The 19827-nt window shown below is 34.9% G+C and overlaps 1 protein-coding gene across 4 annotated transcripts in view; it reads left to right on the top strand.

Moving 5' to 3' along the window:
• The window catches only part of LOC129235854 (mitogen-activated protein kinase kinase kinase 4), a 51405-nt gene that overhangs the window by 11908 nt on the left and 19670 nt on the right, over positions 1-19827 (top strand). Inside the window, exons 1-2 of one of the 4 annotated variants that reach the window (XM_054869906.1) lie at positions 8648-8908; positions 10166-10373. The exons of 1 other annotated variant lie outside the window; for it this stretch is intronic. In XM_054869906.1, coding sequence (XP_054725881.1) covers positions 10360-10373 — 14 coding nt within the window. In that variant the 5' untranslated portion in view covers positions 8648-8908; positions 10166-10359. Of the gene's footprint in view, positions 1-8647; positions 8909-9154; positions 9327-10036; positions 10374-19827 lie in introns of those variants that run through there. 2 more of the 4 variants (XM_054869907.1, XM_054869908.1) reach the window with 2 other exon arrangements.

Raw genomic sequence — 19827 nt, 5'->3', positions numbered from 1 at the left:
AATTGATCATCCTCAATGTAGCCGTCGCAAAAACTAAGAAACTCCACTTCATCTGGGACCGTCGTCCACCCTGCAATCGCTTTCGCATTACTTCAAAGTGGCGTTCCATCTTCCTCATTATAAGATCTATGCTTGTGTGCCTGCATCCAGGAGTCGATTTTACATCTGGAGAATTTTTTCCGCGAAACCACTGATGATTTTCCCCGTTCTCTCACTGGTTAGCATCTTGCCGATTACATTTCTAGTGGAAAAAGTAGTCTTTTTCCCTATTTTGAACAGGTATTACTTGGCGGCCGTCGTAGCCGAGTGGGTTGGTGCGTGACTACGGAAGTCACAGGAAGAGCGCAGGTTCGAATCTCTGCCATGAAAAAGCTCCTCATAAAAATATCTGCCGTTCGGAGTCGGCTTGAAACTGTAGGCCCCTCCATTTGTGGAACAACATCAAGACGCACACCACAAATAGGAGGAGGAACTCGGCCAAACACCCAAAAAGGGTATACGCACCAATTATTATATATATATATATATACATGTATATTACTGGAAATACCCATGTCCCGAAAGCATTTGTGTTGTATAAAAATTGGCTTAAGCGAAATTTCTGCTGTACCAGTACCGACGTTTTTTATTAGTCTAGACGTCCAACTGCCGCGCGTTTCGTGTCTCGTTGTGCGCTTCAAGTTTGCTAATTCCTTCTTTCATCCTCTCGTTCTTTAATGCCCACAACTTTTTCTTCTCAAAGGTTAGTAATCTATCGGTATTGAATCGCTTATCACTTGAACAGCAGGCCCCGATGCTGTGCGGTAGGTGCGTTGCACCGATGGTAGGAACTTATACCGCTGATTTGCTTTTAACACAAGAAATAATAGTGAATTTAGCTTGTATGTAATGGCAGTATTGCAAATGGTGCGAAATAACTTACATTACATGAAGAAAACTGCTCGATTTCCTAAGAAGGTGCGTAAACAGAGAGTCTAGCAACTTTAATATGACCGGAAAGTGACGTAGTTTGGTTTTTTAAGGGGGGAAGTCCATGTAGAAGCCTCAAAATCGGTCATTTTTTAAACATATTTTTAAAGGTGATAAAATAATTATTATATATTAATTAGAAACTGTAACACAACTTTATTTAACCTTTTAAGAGTACAAAAAAAATTTTTTTTTTATTTTTTTTTCAAAATGGCGGCTCAGCATCATTTCTTGTCGGCTGCCTACGGCGCGAGGTCCCAAACTGATCCATTTATCACTCTTAATCTATCGATCTGAAACAAAAAAATAAAAGTGATTTCTTTTTATGAAATATTAACGGAAAGAATGAACTTTTAAAATTAAAAAAAAGTATAAAATTAATAATGAAATAAGCCTTTCAAAAAAAAAGTCAGAATTTAGGGCTATTTTATTGACATTTTTAACCCCCAAAAAGTAATTTATCAACTCGAAATGTCTAAAGTTTTTGGTTCATCCTTCCGGTAGTAACATACAAAAAGGCCTCACCAAATTTCAAACAAATCGGTCTATAACTTTTTGAGTTACAACACGAGCAGTTTTTAAAAAAGTCGTTTCGAAATAATTGAGTTTAAAGTTGAGGTACAGGAGCGCGCGGACCGCTCTCTACCTAGTTAGTGGGCTGTAGAAGCTATAATATTGAGAATTTCGAGATGAAAATTTCACAGTATATTCCTAAGATACTATTGTATATTTTCAAGTTATCGAAAAACAAAAAATCGATTTTTTGAGACTTCTACATGAGGATCCCCCCTTAAGTATGATCCGGAAACTAATTATTAGCAGTTGACCGCATGAAGCCTACTAGGAGCAAATTCAGTTGGTAAAGCCAGGCAGCAAAAGTCGGCAACGAAATTGATGATCTCGGGTTACTTCGCTAAAGTAAAACTTGTAGCTGCTATTCCCCTAGATATTTTTCAAGCAGTAGCTGCTAAATGTTATCCTGAAAACTGCTCACCAAAAGTGTTTGAAAATTAGTTCGGAAATAGAAAAAAAGGCAGCAAAGCACACGTAACTAATGCAGTAAATGTAGAACTTGAAAAGCTACAAAAATGTGTTTTTCGGGGTTAATTTCAAAAGGGGACATACAAATTAAAGAAATGTATTGAAATTAATGGTGCTTCTGTGGAAAATATACTTATAAGAAATAATGAAATTAAGCAATTACAAATTAAAAATATTTTCGTAAGCTTTTTCCATGCAACTTAGCGAACTTTTGTAAGTCCCCTTGTATAATCGTTTGAGATGTTTATTGAAACACCGGTTTACCCCTATTTGAAATTCCATAAATATTTCCTAAAGCGTCGGCAACGTTTCATGCATACATACATGGCGCAAAAATAATCACCCTATCGGAAGATTTATAAGTTTTGCAAATGGTGTCGTACGTCAATCATATTTGACGCTAGTGAACTAAACAGCTGCAGTAAAATAGACAAGCAAAGGTGCGTGTAAAGGTCAAAATAAAAATTTACATCAGCAAAATCATTTTTTTATTTAGCAAAAAAGTTATTCTAAAATTAAATTTGATGCGAATATACAAATACACACAAATATATGCATATCTCCTAGTAAAGTAAATACTTTAAATATCGCAGTAGAGAATGTGTGCAGCCCTTTTCAGTACAAAAAAAAAATATATACTTATATAAAAAAACAAGTAAGGAAGTGCTAAATTCGGTTCGGACAGAACTTTATATAAAAAAAAACAATAATTGCCGCATACACTTCTATTAGATGCTTGGCCGAGCTCCTCCTCCTATTTGTGGTATCTTGATGTTGTTCCACAAATGGAGGGATCTACAGTTTTAAGCCGACTCCGAACGGCAGATATTTTTATGAGGAGGCTCGCTAAAACTTGCGAAGACGTGCATCAAGAATTACATAAAATAAAAATTCGACTCAAATTACATAGCACTGGCAACACAACGCATCCTAGAGGTCTAAGTGAGATCTTTCTACAGATCAGCCAGCACTACCTAACCTACCTTGGATGAAGCGCAATGTGTGTGTCTACCAAGTTTCACTGGCATATATTAGTTTTTGGCCGGCTTAGCGTGCGGCTGGGCGGACGGACAGGCATAGCTAAATCGACTCCTCTCATCATCTAGAGCATCTTATTATATTCTAAATATCTATAACTATCTCGATTTCTTTGTGCTGCCACATATTATTTTATGTGAATAAAATCATCATACCCTTATAGACAAGTGCGCGTGGGTATACAAAACAGTAGCGCTTTTTTGATAAATCTATTCTATGTGATGATAACCTAACCAAATACAAAAGCGCTCTTTTCATTTATTGTTTAGCAGCGGCTCTCATTGTTACGCTCCGCAATTACTCAATTTCTTATTGGTAAACTCTCTTTCTCGAATTCGCATATCAACGCTAAGAGATACTAAAAATACAATTAAGTATAATATTATACAAGCATATTCATAAAGGGGCTTCCAATAGGATCAGAACAATTAAATTTTTAAATATTACACGTAATAATTGAGTTATAAGGCTGACAATTGTTCGTGTAGTGGAATTCATTGACATATTAGAGTGAAATGTCACCTTGAAAACGAGCATAAACTTCAAATTGTTTGTCGATACTTTCCAGATGTCGATCACTACAGTCATTTATCGAGAATGGATGAATAATAATGGATTTATTTTTCCCCAAACTAATATTTTAACGATATTCGCTTTGTTATCTTTCGTTAACGACATTTATAACGAGTTTGCCATTTGGTAACCCTTTTCATAACACAAATCCATAAGGCTAAATCAGCTGTTAGCTGTGGTTAGCAAGTCGATTATCGCAAACTAAACGACAACAATTTTGAAAATAAGTATTAGCGGTTTTAATTAAAACGGTGAAATAACTTTATCAAAAAGTTATTAAAAAAGCGCGAATATGTCTTTCGAGTATTTGGCTTATGACTTATTGCGCGGAGAGGCGGTAGTGAGGCCCCAGACAGTAGATCGACGTTTGCTCCGAGATGTGGACACTCCTTTCCATTTGACTGCAAGGAAGTTCCAAAAGTTATTCCGGTTAACTCCAGAGTTGGATGATTACCTAATTTTGCAGCTTGACAGTCAACTGAATGTTATCAACAACTCGTAGGTGAGCTATGGCGAATATCCATGAAGCAGTCGTCCGTTAGTCATAGCATAAGTTGCGTAACGGATGTACTCAACTGCTCCATGCTTTGCGATCAAGTGAAGCGGCAAAGTGCAAAAGAAATTTTGGTTTCTGCTGCTCAGCACTATTAGGAGCTGTCACTGTCATCGTAAAGAAAAATTCAAGAAGTATTAAGCAAACATTAAGTTTTGAAATATGGTAATAATTATTTTAATGAAAACGCTTTGCGAAACACCAGAAAGTACCGGGAATATTTAAATAAAAAAAAAGAGTTAAATTTCAGGCAAATTTATTTTATCTCCTTCAAAATATGACCCGTCTGAAGCAACACACATGTGCCAACGTTTAACCCAGTCCTCCATGCACCCCTGGTAGGCCGACGAAGGGATGACTTTCAGCTCCTTCGTTGCATTCTCTTTGATCTCCTCTATCGACTGAAATCTCCTTCCACCAAGTCGTGTTAACTTCAACTTGGGAAACAAAAAGAAGTCGTACGAGGCCATATAAGGTGAATACGGTGCTTGCACGATGGTATTTACTTGGTGTTTGGTCAAATAATCCAGCACAATTTGGACTCGGTGCAATGGCGTGTTATAGTCATGCAAAATCCAAGAATTGTTTGCTCACATTTCCGGCCGTTTGCAACGAACAGCATTTCTCAAACGCTTCAAACGGATATATGATATTCTTTATTGACTGTCTGGCCCGATGGAAGGTACTCATGGTGCACTACGCCTTGGCAATCAAAGAAAACAGTCAATATCACCTTCCCGGTACTTTTTGATCATAGGGTATAATTGAAAAAACACTCAAGAGTGGATTTAACAGCTTGGCTAGTATGCATACGTTATACGCTCGTTTTGATATTTAATTTGACAGAGATGCCACTTTCTAACAGCTTGAGTAAATAGAAGAATACAGCTGTTTAGTGTTAGCTAACAGAAGTTTGTGAATGGCAGAATGCAAACGGCAAATATTTTAAACTAAAATAAAAATTATTGAATCGTTTAAAGTTAGTGAATTTTACTACTGGTGTATATATGTATCTGTTAAATTTAAGTATGCAATTCGATACCGCCAGCATGTTTGCATAGAACGATTCTTTGCTGTTAATTTTCCATCAGTCTTTCTTTCATGTTGGCCGTACAGTTAATAATTTCGTGTTCGGAATTGGTTTCTGTGCTCCTTCAACACTATTAAGCTAATAACTGAATATAACTTCACAAAAACCACTCAAACGACGTTAACTCGCAGGAGCGAAGAGGAGACGATTCGACCGGACCAGTTTTCGAGGCTAAGCGATTACCGAACTTCGCTTTAAACGGGGCAATCGTTTAACCATCCGTGGCAACATATTGTGGAACAACCATATGTCACTAATGCCAAGTCCAACTAATTAAGTCCGAAAATAGACTTCCAACAAAATCATCGTAAAATGGAAATTATTTTTATCGAGAAAAAATGTGGTCTAATCCTACCTTTGGCATGGAATTCACACCATTCGTTCACTTTTAACGAGAGAAAAGGAGTTTCTTGAAGTTTTATCAAGCCAAATTATTTTAATAATAATAATAATAATAATAATAATTTTTTTGATGAAATTTTCTCGTTAATGTGTTGCAAAGCCTAATCAGAGCCTCAAATGATAAAGAGGCCCCACTTTTTGAGCTGATTTAATATTTTAAGGAGCGCGCCCTCTTTTAGTGACACATATGCATACTACGAGGTGTGGCGAATTTGAAATTTGCAAATGAAATAAAGAAATATTAAATTACGAGAACAATTTTTTTATTGGCCTTTCCAATAGGCCCGTTCAAACTCTACAAAACGATTCCAATGTTACCAAGTCGAGCCATTCAGCACCTCGGTTCTCTTGAGGTGAGACTTAATATTAGGAAATAAGAAAAAGTCACAGAGGTTCCTGTCGAAACTAAAGAAGGGGGCAGCAATAAGTCTGTGCGTTTCAGCTGTTTTCGGCGAGTTTGTGCTGCACACGGAATACATGACCGCAGTCGCTCCAGGACGTCAATATAGAACTGTCTCGGTGAATGGCAAAGACGAGCAATATTGCCTTCAGCCCGCCGTATTCGAATGGCTTGGTGCGTGTCTACTATTTGGAAGTGCACAGCTTCAAATCTTCATGCATGAAACCCCAAATGATAGAAAAAGTTGTATCTAATAGCGGCCGCCTTTTGGCAGACAATGCCCAAGCTCCGAGTGTATTTTGGCAATGAAAAACCTGCTCACAAAAATCATCTGCCGTTCGGAGTCGGCTTAAAACTGTAGGTCCCGCCCCCATTTGTGAAACAACAACAAGACGCCAAATATATATAACACGTGGGCTGAAAAGTCTCGGACCTAACCTATCGATAGCGCTAGTTTTATCGCATTCACCTCTTTCTCATTTAGAACTAACCTTAAAAGCTGGTCCAATATCAACTTTATTGATTTGTTCGTTAGTTATTGTGGTAAGAGTGACGCTCTTTTTGTTATTTTCGAAACAGTGAATCAAAAATAATTTCGTGTTTTAATTTTACACTGGTTCTTGATGGAAAAAATACCGTTCAAATGAAACAATGGCTTCAACAGTGTTATGGGGGCTCCGCTCCATCAGAAACAACAATAAAACGATAATTTGCTGACATCAAAAGTAGTCGTAGAGACACCGATGATCCACAAAATCGATTTGAAATATCGAAAAGTGAAGTTTCGTTAGTTAGCTGACATCGTAAAGATGTCAAAAGAATGTATTGGCTTTATATTACGAGAGTATTTGACTATGAGAAAGTTCTGGTCAAAGTGGGTGCCGACTTTGCTCACTGTTGACCAAAAACAAGAACGTCACACGTGAATCAAAATAATGGCAAAACTACATGAGTTGAACTTCGAATTGCTTCCACATCCATTGTATTTACCAGAATTGGCACCCAGCGATTACTGGCTGTTCGCAGACCTAAAAAATGCTCGCCGGTAAGAAATTTCGGTCGAATGGAGAGGTCTAATTTGACTCAATAGATAAATCGTTACAGTGATATTGAAATGTTAGAGCAGCGCAGGAATTATTGCATTGTTCTTGACGGAAATTACAGTCTGTGTCAGAAGAAAATAACCGGTTTTTTACTTCAAGATATAATATATTTCGTTCTGCTTTTTGCTGCATAATAGTCCCACTCAAGGGCTACGACACCAGTCCTAACTCAGGTTAGTGTCGTTCGAAACTTTCCCGTAAACGCAACGAAACAAAAATGAGTGAGAAGTACGCGAAGATTTTCGAGGCGCTATTTTTATGCACGCATTCGAAAGGGCTGAAATTATCTAACGTTGCGGCTGCAAAAGTGATTTAAAAAGTCAAAAAAGTTTGTTGTGATGTGGAATCAGCGGTATAAAGTTTACAAAAATGTTGATGACTTTTCCGAGCGTGGCTTGAAGCGAGTGACAACGAAAAAGCAGGATAAAGTGATCGTCCAACTTTTTAAGCGGGATCCTTCTTTGTGACTACGCCAAGCACAATCAGTTTTTGCTAAAAAGGGAATAGATGTGAGTATCAACACGATCGAACGTCGACTGAAGAGATCGAACATATTCTACCGTCCCACATCATCAAAACCACTGATCTCAGAAAAACACATTGAAAACCACAAAACAAGAAAATGGCGTCACAGTATTGGACTGGCCTTCCCAGTCCCCAGACACCAACCCCATTAAAAATGTGTGGGGAACTATGAAAACGCATCTTGCCGAAAGGACCAGTCCTTGATTTAAAGTAACTCGTGCGACAAGTTCGCAAAATCTAGTCCTCTTTGTCGATGAGCTACGCAGAAAAGCTGGTTCAAAGCATGAAGAAGATGCCAGGCTATTCTCGACAACGATGGAGACTACACGGCTTATTGAGTAATTGCGACTCGTAGTTTTGTACATACTTTCATGTAAAAAAAAAATTTTAAATATATATCTTTTATACTCCAATAATAATCGTGGTTCCTTTTTTCTGACACAGACTGTACGTTAGCTAATTTTGAACAAAAAACGTGTTTTCTCAGTTAGGCCCGGGACTTTTCAGCCCATGTGTTACATTGCCTTCAGTCGCGACTTGGATATTCTCGCTTTGTTTGGCCACCTTTTGTTTACAAGTCTCGGCATTATACTCAAATAGCCAAGTCTCATCTTCAGTTACTACCAGACTCATATGAATATCTCGAAACGTTGTTTAAGCGTATAGCGATTTGTTTTTGTGCTATGGAAATACGATGTTAACTTTTTGTTGCTTTTTTGAGTGGGAAACAGATGTTGGGTGTTGAAATTATATTCGATTTAAAAAGAAGCCAGCTGATGGCACTCCCTTTAGCTTGTTGGCCAAAGAGCACAAAGAGCGCCAAACGACGTGTGCTCTTGACGAAAGAAATGAAATTCTCCCAATTTTTATCGGCCTTGTCTGCCTCAAAACATTGGGCTTACTTAGGGAATAACCTCAGTTGACGGTGTTTATTCGAAAAATGCAGTTGTGTTGTTAGTGCGCCGGTAGTACGTTTTGTGTGCTGCTGCTGCTTATTAATATTAATACATACATATTAATGTTTTTGTTTTTCTGATACGCTTATGTTGCTACGAGTGTTGTGTTATGTGCTCGTATTGTGCGCTCTTTGCCCACCCGTCCGTGCGCTACTGCCCAACAAATTGGACCTGAACTTGCAGATCGTAGTCGGTGCGCTTATCTTGTGCATGGATTTGTGTGTTTATGTGTATGCCTACGTTGGTAGTCGTATCATTGTAAGTGAAGTGGCTTTCGCGACGTAACGTACATACATACGATGTGCAGCTTTGATTTACCCCATCCCAGCGGCAGCACGAGTCGTGCGTTTGCTCATGCTTTCGGCTGGCTGTCAGTCCAGTTCAGTTCAGTGACAGTTGCCTGTTATGTATGTGTTTGAGTGGCCACTAATTTTCCGGTGCATTTTTAGTTTGCTGTTGAATTTTTTTTTTTTCAAATATAATATGTATCTATTGCAATTTAAAAAAGTGACAATAATTAATTTATAACAAGAGAATATTTATTTGTGCTGTCGTATTGGTTGACGAAATGAACTTGACGTCGTCGCTTCACATTGGCAGCGCACTTAGCTTTGCTCCCCACTTAAGTGAACGGGCTAATAATTGTGACCACCTCAGTGCTCGTGTGCTCGCTCGTGTGAGTCGTGTGATCTTCCAAAAATAACAATAAATAAATAATAATAAAGAACTTTTGCTTGGCTGGCTGGCTGGTTGACTGGCCGACTAGCTGTGCGCGTTGCGTCTAAAGGTGCTGGCTCAACGTACGCTTGCTTTGCTTCCACAAATCTAAAAAAATGATAAAAATGTACTGTAACGCCCCGTGAAGCACTTTAAAGTTTCGAATAGCGCAATGTTCTATTCAACAGCACTGTGTCAGCCTTTAACATTTCAATTTCATTATTCGCTTCGTTTGATGTCGATTATTATGTTATTCTGACAGCATTCAAATCTACCATTTGGCCATAGAAGCTTTCATAGTAGGGTAAAGCGAGCAAAGCCAGTAAAGCAAACCGGCATTGGGCTAGCACCTTTAGGTAGTGGCGCGGCATTGCTGTCGATCGTGTACGGACATGGTGAATTTGGGCCATACACGTCGTCCCCCGTCTTTTTTTTTTGTTGATTTTGTTAATTTTTTCGGCATACTGTTATTACCGTTCGCGTACTTTATATGCGATGCGCGAAGTCAGCATGTGATTGTGTAGTGAACAAAATAACAAAAACAAAAAAGGCCTATCTTTTTCCCTAAACCACCGCTTTTATTAACATTTGTGCGCATATATTTATTTGAATAATATGTGTGTGTATGTGTGTTTGTATTTGCATGTTTGCGTATAAAACTTACACCGCCTTTCATACTTCGCAAATGCAGATGCACCTACACTTCCATACATACATATATATGCATGTAAAATGCATACACATACGCACATACAAATTTGTTGCGTTGCGGCATTCAGTTTGCAGTTTCCATTCCAGTTGTTGCTGTCCTTTTGTCTTATCCGTATGTAGTGAAAGAATAAATAGTTGATTTCGATTCAAATCAAAAAGAAAAATTGCGAAATTGAATTACAACAGCATTTTGAGTTGAATTGAGTGTTGCGGCGCTGGTAATTTTCATTCGATTTATAAAAAATAAAAACAAAAACTTTATGCGATAAAGTGACTACAAAATGAGGCGCAAAAAGTAAGTACTATAAGTATGCATATTTACCTATAAAATTGGGGCAAAGGTTCGATACATATAAACATTCTTGGGCATAATGTGACTACTTGTATCCGGAGTATATAATTTTTATAGAACACAAGCGTGACGTTTTGTCGAAATGATTTTACTCCTACGTGATATATGTACATATGTACATATGTAATATATACTCAAATCCGAGTACTTGCGAAAATGTGCTTGTGTGTGCGTGTGTGTTTTATATCGCAAAGCCATGCCAATCAAAGCAACTTAATTAAAAAGTGGGGTTTACTCGCACTTTTTCGAATGGAAGTAACAACTATAATGAGTTTCATACTCAAACTGTTCCATTCGTTCTTATAAGTAGATAAGTATGTGTCTACCTGGATTATGTCAATGCGAAAACATACTTTAAATTGTTATCAAATACGCTACATCAAACAACCAACATACATATGTTTGTACATACATACATAGACAGTTGAAACATAAAAATCGTCGATAACAACAAATTGAAGTTTTTTCTGTATGTATGTGCAATATGTGGCTCATTAACCTCTTCAGATCCAAGCAATAAGCAGATTGTAGACGAATAGCTTCACGTCATTCCAGAAAGCGCAATGCCTGCATAACTTTTACCTAACCGAAGTACTTCTAGTTAAACTCTTAATCCTTTACTATTAAACTTTTATTCTACCTATACTTCTTCTTCTTCTATACACATTCTGTTTATATAAGACCTTTAGAGAAAAAGAAAAATGCGCTTGTATACGTACTGAGGGTCTGAAGAGCTTCAAAGGCTGTTTTCAAATGAATACACCACACGAAAAAATTATAAAATCAACTAAATTTCTTATATTTTTATTATCAGCTTTGGGCTAACAATTTATGTTTTTAATATTTAAACTTTTAAGATAAATGTAATAAATAAGTACACATTTCACGAAACTTAAATTAATTATTAAGAAAAGTAACATCTTCAGAACAAAAAAAGTATAAGACCAATGTTATTATATTAAAATAAACAAATACTGATTTGGGGAATAAGTTCATAGCGTTTTTGTATTTTCTTTATTTTACAATGATTTGTCGCCAAACCAGTCGTGAGCTGCCGGAAAAGAGGAACTGTGATCATAAAATAATTCTCAATCACCTTCATTCAATGGGATTTATCGAAAAATTAGGAGCCTGGGTGCTTCACGAGCTCAACGAAAAAACAAACAAAATCGCCTTCAAATTGCTTCTGAGCATCTCGCCCGCCATCGAGCAACACGCGGTCATAAACAGCGCTTTTTGTACCGACTCGTCACGGGAGATGAGAAACGGTGCCTATACATCAATATGAAGCAAAGAAAGGAGTAGGTGGAGATACGCCAAAGCCGACAGTCAAGTCCGATCTTCATCCAAAGAAGATCATGTGTTTGATGGGACTGGGAGCGCATGGTGCACTGGGAAATGCTCGAAAAGAAAACCACGGTCAGCAAGGAGCTCTACATTGCCCAGCTACACCGCGTGAATTAGGCTATTTGACTAAAAAGAACTGTTCGACATGGTCAAACCATATTCTTTTACGACAACGCCAGGCCCCATGTTGCACAAATCGTCCCCAATAGCTCGAATGGGAGGTCCTTCAGCATCCGTTGTATTCTCCGGATCTTGCACCGACCGATTACAATCTTTTCCGCTGCCTGTCAAACCATATGAAGGGCGTTACCTTTGATAACAAAGAGTTCCTTAGAATCTGGCTCAACAACTTCTTTGACACCAGACCAGGCGATTCTTGGCGGAACGGCATCAACAAATTGGTCGATAGGTGGGAAGAGGTTGTAAGTAGCAACGGCGAATATATATGTAATTGATTAACTTATTGATATAATTATTGTTTTTTGTTTAAATTAAAGTCTTCGGTGAAAACTTTACGAACTTATTCCCCAACCCTATAGAATTCTTGGTGCTACTCATAATTTGGAGCTTAGTTATTTGTGTTGGCTCATCCTTTGATTTTAACTTGTTGAAGTCGTTGAGGCATCGAGTTGATTAAGTTTTTTATAATATTTTGATACATTTTTTTTTGGAAATTCGACATTAAACGCCCTTATAAGGCTTTTAGCGCTATCAAACTGTGTTCCATTTTTGAAAACCAATTTAGAAAGTATTGACCATACATTTCGATTGGGTTAAGGTCAGGGCTGGAGGCAGGTGATTCTAAAATCGTTATTTTTTTTGCTGCCAAAAATTCGTTTGTTGCTTTGGAAGCATGAACGAAGTGGTGACATAAATATGAGAACGAGATTAAGCGACTAAAAGTCCTTATATCATAATAATTGTAACGTAATAATTTTCATTGTACACTTTTGAATTAAAAGCAAACGCTCTTATAATTTTTTCGTGCGGTGTATTCTTTATCACCTAAAAGAGTCTAAAAATATGCTAATTTCGTATGAGAAGTCTGGCTATTAAATAATGCTAACGTTGTGAAAATTTTAATTTGATTTCACAATATACTTATTTTTATTATCACCTCCAGTATATAGGTAAACCCGGTTATTTTGACAGCCCTTAATTAAACCACTCAGAAACAATGCAAGCGATAAATATCTATTGCCATACACTCATTTCAATAAATCTTAAGTTTTTTGCAGGTTTCATGGGAGATTTAAGAACAATTTATTGCTCTTTTCGTACACTTAACATTTTTTCGGTAAAGCAAATAAATCGCCCTAATGCGAAAAAAGGCAAGGGCTATATTAATTTTTTTACAAAACTGAGTGGTATTGAAAAACAAAATGAAAATAATATTTTTGGTATTCATAATACTAGGTTGTTCAATAAATTTTGCGGTTCGATAAGATTGGGAATTGCTACCAGCCTAATTTATAGTTTGTTATGTTGATACACTCCTCATATAAACGTATGTATGTGAAGTTTCAGTTCAATCTGTCAGTTCATTCTTTGTTTACAAACCATTTAGTATCGACGTGTCACAGTATTTTCTACAATGGAAAAAATCAAGTATCGTGCAGTGATTAAATTTAATTTTTGGAAGGTTTAAATGCGAAAGAAATTTATGAACGAATTCTTAAAGTGTATAGGGACTTTTCGGCATCAGGTAGTACAGTAGAAAGATGCGTTGCGTTCAAGACGATTCACAACAAGAACGTCGAAAACAGCAACAACACTAAAAAACGTAGAAAAAATAGAGAACATCGAATTGGAAAATCTTTTAGTGACTAAGAGTTTATTAGAAGCCTTAGGCATCTTATTGGGCAGTGTAAGCAATAATTTGACTGGAGTATTGGGTTTCAGGGAGCTGTGTGCACAACGGGTGCGACTTTTTCAGCAATATTTAGAGCGTTTACGAAATGATAAAGTGGATTTTATGCGTCGATTCATCACTACAGATGATACTCGGGTCTATCACCATGATCATAAATCAAAACAAGTGGCAATAGAGTGTTGTGAACCTGGTTCTTCTGCTCCACAATGAGTTCGTGTTCAGGAATCGGCCAAGAAGATGTTAGCATCAGTTTTTTTTGGGATAGGAAAGAAATTTTGTTTGTGGATTACTTGCAAACTGGTAAAGCAATAAATTCTGAATGTTATTGCAACACGAAAAAAAACCTTTTAGACCAGTTGAAGAGAAAAGTTGTTGAAAATACCCAGTTTTGCAAAAGAAAAAAATCTTTTGCATCAGGACAACCCATTGTGTTACAAAAGCATTTGGCGATGGCTGAAATAATCCATAAATTAAAGTTCAAGTTGTTGGAGCATCCACTGTATTCACCAGATTTGGCTCCCAGCGACTTCCATCTGTTGTCCAGATGATGAGGTCATAACAGCTGTGGAAGTGTATTTTCAGCCCATCCAGATTCTCTCTTCAGGGACGGATTGAATTGGAATCTCGTTGGAACAAGTGCATTGATGTTCAAGGCGATTATACTGAATAAAAAAGTGTATTTCAAATCATAAAATTGTGTTTTTCTTACCGAACCACGAAACTTATTGAACAATCTTGTATTTGTCCTTTCGCGGTTGCCATATGCGAGCGAGTTTGTGCGTGACTACCAATCGCAGAGTCTTGGCTTCATAGCCCACTGGGGATATGATCCATCACATTGTGGAAATATGTTTTTCTAACAGTGTTTGGTAGGTGAAAAGGTTTTTATGAAATCCAACTCATACTACGGGGATGCCGACGTGACTCCCATTCGGTCCGAAACCCATTATGGTCATGAAGCTTCATGTTATAGAAAATGTTGTATTTTTTTTTTAATGCCTCTGCAAGGCATGACAAATCTCCAAGTGTATTTCTGTCACGAAAATGCTCCTCACAAAACCGTTGGCTCTTCTTGATCGGCATAATACTGACTCCATTTGTAGTATAACATCAAGACAAACATTCCCAATTTCACTACGAAAATGTATGCAATTAGTGGTTTTATTAGTAGTACGATTCCCATTGCAATGAGTTGTTTTTATTGAAGTCTCATTATATTTATCGCTATCTTTATCTTTATCTTTATCTTTATCTTTATCTTTATCTTTATCTTTATCTTTATCTTTATCTTTATCTTTATCTTTATCTTTATCTTTATCTTTATCTTTATCTTTATCTTTATCTTTATCTTTATCTTTATCTTTATCTTTATCTTTATCTTTATCTTTATCTTTATCTTTATCTTTATCTTTATCTTTATCTTTATCTTTATCTTTATCTTTATCTTTATCTTTATCTTTATCTTTATCTTTATCTTTATCTTTATCTTTATCTTTATCTTTATCTTTATCTTTATCTTTATCTTTATCTTTATCTTTATCTTTATCTTTATCTTTATCTTTATCTTTATCTTTATCTTTATCTTTATCTTTATCTTTATCTTTATCTTTATCTTTATCTTTATCTTTATCTTTATCTTTATCTTTATCTTTATCTTTATCTTTATCTTTATCTTTATCTTTATCTTTATCTTTATCTTTATCTTTATCTTTATCTTTATCTTTATCTTTATCTTTATCTTTATCTTTATCTTTATCTTTATCTTTATCTTTATCTTTATCTTTATCTTTATCTTTATCTTTATCTTTATCTTTATCTTTATCTTTATCTTTATCTTTATCTTTATCTTTATCTTTATCTTTATCTTTATCTTTATCTTTATCTTTATCTTTATCTTTATCTTTATCTTTATCTTTATCTTTATCTTTATCTTTATCTTTATCTTTATCTTTATCTTTATCTTTATCTTTATCTTTATCTTTATCTTTATCTTTATCTTTATCTTTATCTTTATCTTTATCTTTATCTTTATCTTTATCTTTATCTTTATCTTTATCTTTATCTTTATCTTTATCTTTATCTTTATCTTTATCTTTATCTTTATCTTTATCTTTATCTTTATCTTTATCTTTATCTTTATCTTTATCTTTATCTTTATCTTTATCTTTATCTTTATCTTTATCTTTATCTTTATCTTTATCTTTATCTTTATCTTTATCTTTATCTTTATCTTTATCTTTATCTTTATCTTTATCTTTATCTTTATCTTTATCTTTATCTTTATCTTTATCTTTATCTTTATCTTTATCTTTATCTTTATCTTTATCTTTATCTTTATCTTTATCTTTATCTTTATCTTTATCTTTATCTTTATCTTTATCTTTATCTTTATCTTTATCTTTATCTTTATCTTTATCTTTATCTTTATCTTTATCTTTATCTTTATCTTTATCTTTATCTTTATCTTTATCTTTATCTTTATCTTTATCTTTATCTTTATCTTTATCTTTATCTTTATCTTTATCTTTATCTTTATCTTTATCTTTATCTTTATCTTTATCTTTATCTTTATCTTTATCTTTATCTTTATCTTTATCTTTATCTTTATCTTTATCTTTATCTTTATCTTTATCTTTATCTTTATCTTTATCTTTATCTTTATCTTTATCTTTATCTTTATCTTTATCTTTATCTTTATCTTTATCTTTATCTTTATCTTTATCTTTATCTTTATCTTTATCTTTATCTTTATCTTTATCTTTATCTTTATCTTTATCTTTATCTTTATCTTTATCTTTATCTTTATCTTTATCTTTATCTTTATCTTTATCTTTATCTTTATCTTTATCTTTATCTTTATCTTTATCTTTATCTTTATCTTTATCTTTATCTTTATCTTTATCTTTATCTTTATCTTTATCTTTATCTTTATCTTTATCTTTATCTTTATCTTTATCTTTATCTTTATCTTTATCTTTATCTTTATCTTTATCTTTATCTTTATCTTTATCTTTATCTTTATCTTTATCTTTATCTTTATCTTTATCTTTATCTTTATCTTTATCTTTATCTTTATCTTTATCTTTATCTTTATCTTTATCTTTATCTTTATCTTTATCTTTATCTTTATCTTTATCTTTATCTTTATCTTTATCTTTATCTTTATCTTTATCTTTATCTTTATCTTTATCTTTATCTTTATCTTTATCTTTATCTTTATCTTTATCTTTATCTTTATCTTTATCTTTATCTTTATCTTTATCTTTATCTTTATCTTTATCTTTATCTTTATCTTTATCTTTATCTTTATCTTTATCTTTATCTTTATCTTTATCTTTATCTTTATCTTTATCTTTATCTTTATCTTTATCTTTATCTTTATCTTTATCTTTATCTTTATCTTTATCTTTATCTTTATCTTTATCTTTATCTTTATCTTTATCTTTATCTTTATCTTTATCTTTATCTTTATCTTTATCTTTATCTTTATCTTTATCTTTATCTTTATCTTTATCTTTATCTTTATCTTTATCTTTATCTTTATCTTTATCTTTATCTTTATCTTTATCTTTATCTTTATCTTTATCTTTATCTTTATCTTTATCTTTATCTTTATCTTTATCTTTATCTTTATCTTTATCTTTATCTTTATCTTTATCTTTATCTTTATCTTTATCTTTATCTTTATCTTTATCTTTATCTTTATCTTTATCTTTATCTTTATCTTTATCTTTATCTTTATCTTTATCTTTATCTTTATCTTTATCTTTATCTTTATCTTTATCTTTATCTTTATCTTTATCTTTATCTTTATCTTTATCTTCATCTTCATCTTCATCTTCATCTTCATCTTCATCTTTCTCTTCATCTTCATCTTCATCTTCATCTTCATCTTCATATTTATCTTTATCTTTGATCATTATTCTTTTCGTTCGTTACATATTCACCTTCATTTTTATCTTCATCTTTTCGAATCCTCATTTTTATTTTTACTTTTGATTTCATGCTCTGCTTTATCTACATATTAGCCTTTCAACCTTAAATCGCTGCTTAGACGATTTTTGAATTAATCATCATTATTAAAGCATACATTTAGGTGGCATACCATATACAGGGTTTGATTGAAAAGTAATTAGCTTTATTTTTTTAAGCTGTTTTATTGAACCTTTTGGCTTATGTAACTAATATTCTTCAAAATAGGACCCTTGAGCGTCAATACATCGCTGGTAGCGGTCCTTCCACTGCAGGAAACATTTTTTAAACTCATCCGCCGGAATCGCGTTCAATTCGGCTGTCACAGTTTTTTCGATCGCCTCGATGGAGTCGAAACGCCTCCCCTTCAGCTTTCTTTTCAGGCGCGGGAAAGAGAAGAAGTCCGGAGGGGACAGGCCTGGGCTGTAGGGAGGGTGGGAAAGCACCGGAACCCCCATCTTGGCCAATGCAGAGGTGCAGAGGAAGGCGATGTGCGCCGGCGCATTGTAGTGATGAAGGGTCCAATTGTTGACGAGGTCGGGCCGAACCCGGGCGACGCGTTTTTTCAGCCGAAGGAGCACTTCTTTATAAATTGCCGCGTTTACAGTTCTTCCTGGAGGTACAAACTGTTTATGGTAGCTTTACGCAAAATTTGATCGAGTAACGTTGCTCCAACGATCGCTGCATTTTCGCCACTGCAAAATCCCAACACACTTTTAAAACAGCTTTCTCGCGCTGTTGCCGGCGAACTGGGACTGGTTTGTAGTGGAAGGGTAAGACCCAACGATCAGCCGATTCGGTTGATCGCTTGGCAGACGCTCCGCGCGGGCGGGCTCATTACTTTTCAATCAAACCCTGTATATGTATGCACTTGTTTTTTTTATGAATGCAGTAATGCAAATATTGCCATTTTTGGATTTAATTTTTCTGTTTTATATTAAACTACTTTGAATATGATTAATTTCCCTTCATCTAAAAAGTGCGTTTCGATTGATGCATAATTCTTTAGAAATATAATTTAGCTCAATTTATGAAATCAGTCTTTCTTAAGTAGCCGTCGATAAATAATAGCGGCTATTGATGGAACAATATGAGAAAATCAGTATGAGAAAATCACTTATATCTTGTCTAATCTGATAGTCTAGTGAGTGTGAGGGATCCGAGGATGGCGTGAGTGTTACCTAAGCTTCTGTTGAGCTCGTTTACGTGTTTATTCATTTGAGATTGATTTCTCATAAGATTTGCTAGCGCAGACTACTGAGGTGCATAGAGCGTGTTGCCATGCGATAGTGCAGTTGTCATACCTGTAGTACGTACGCAGCGTACGCGCTAAGTTCACCATTTCATGAACCCTTTGAGAGATACCGTGATCTGCTCGGCAAATGTTATGATAAACAAAATTGCAAAGAATTTACGTGGAAGTCGTTTAAATTTAATAAACTGTGTTCCAATTGTGGTGTTTTTGGGTCCTACGTAGCCACTTTTCTGCCATCTTGGCCAGCACTTCGACTGGCTAAATCAGCATCGGCTATTATTCTAGAACTTTTCTCGGACAAATTTCCATATCCAAACATTGAATGTACTGCCGGTTTGTCATACATTAATATTATCAAATACGGCAAGTATTAAATGAATAATCGAATTGGGCCAATTCAATTAATCAGCTGCACCAAGGATGAATCATCGGGTTTTTGCGCTTCGACTTCAATTACCACAATTAAATTTATTAATAAATTCTAGATTGTTTGCTTCTTCCTTGATAGAGTAATTAGGAAGTAAATGATAATATCCCTAAGTGACGAGTTAATTCAACTAATTACTCGGTTTGCAATGATTTAGTTCGTCTTACTGTTGTAATATTATATGTAAATGTATAAATGTATTAATTGTTTTTTAAGTAATAAGCTTAAAGATAAGCTGTCGCAGGAAATGTTTGAGCAGTCTTTATTGGGCTCGCACTTGGGCTCGTAGGATCGGACGGTACCTGTTTACATAGAAGAAACGACTTCAACTGAGGCAGTCCTGTTGGTACACAGACATCCGGTGTAATGGCTTTCTGTTTAAAAATGGCTAACGCACGCACTTGAGCCGATTCTATGCTGAAAGTAAATTGGTCGTATTGGAACAGCTCTGCATAGGGCTGTTACTTGCGGCAGCATTTTATATTTATGAGACGTCCTCAATTTGCCAAGATTTATGAAGTGA

The sequence above is a fragment of the Anastrepha obliqua genome, chromosome 1, assembly GCF_027943255.1.
Source record: "Anastrepha obliqua isolate idAnaObli1 chromosome 1, idAnaObli1_1.0, whole genome shotgun sequence".
Taxonomy (NCBI): domain Eukaryota; kingdom Metazoa; phylum Arthropoda; class Insecta; order Diptera; family Tephritidae; genus Anastrepha; species Anastrepha obliqua.
Note: the sequence above shows the minus strand (reverse complement) of the source record. Positions and strands in the feature narration are given on the sequence as shown.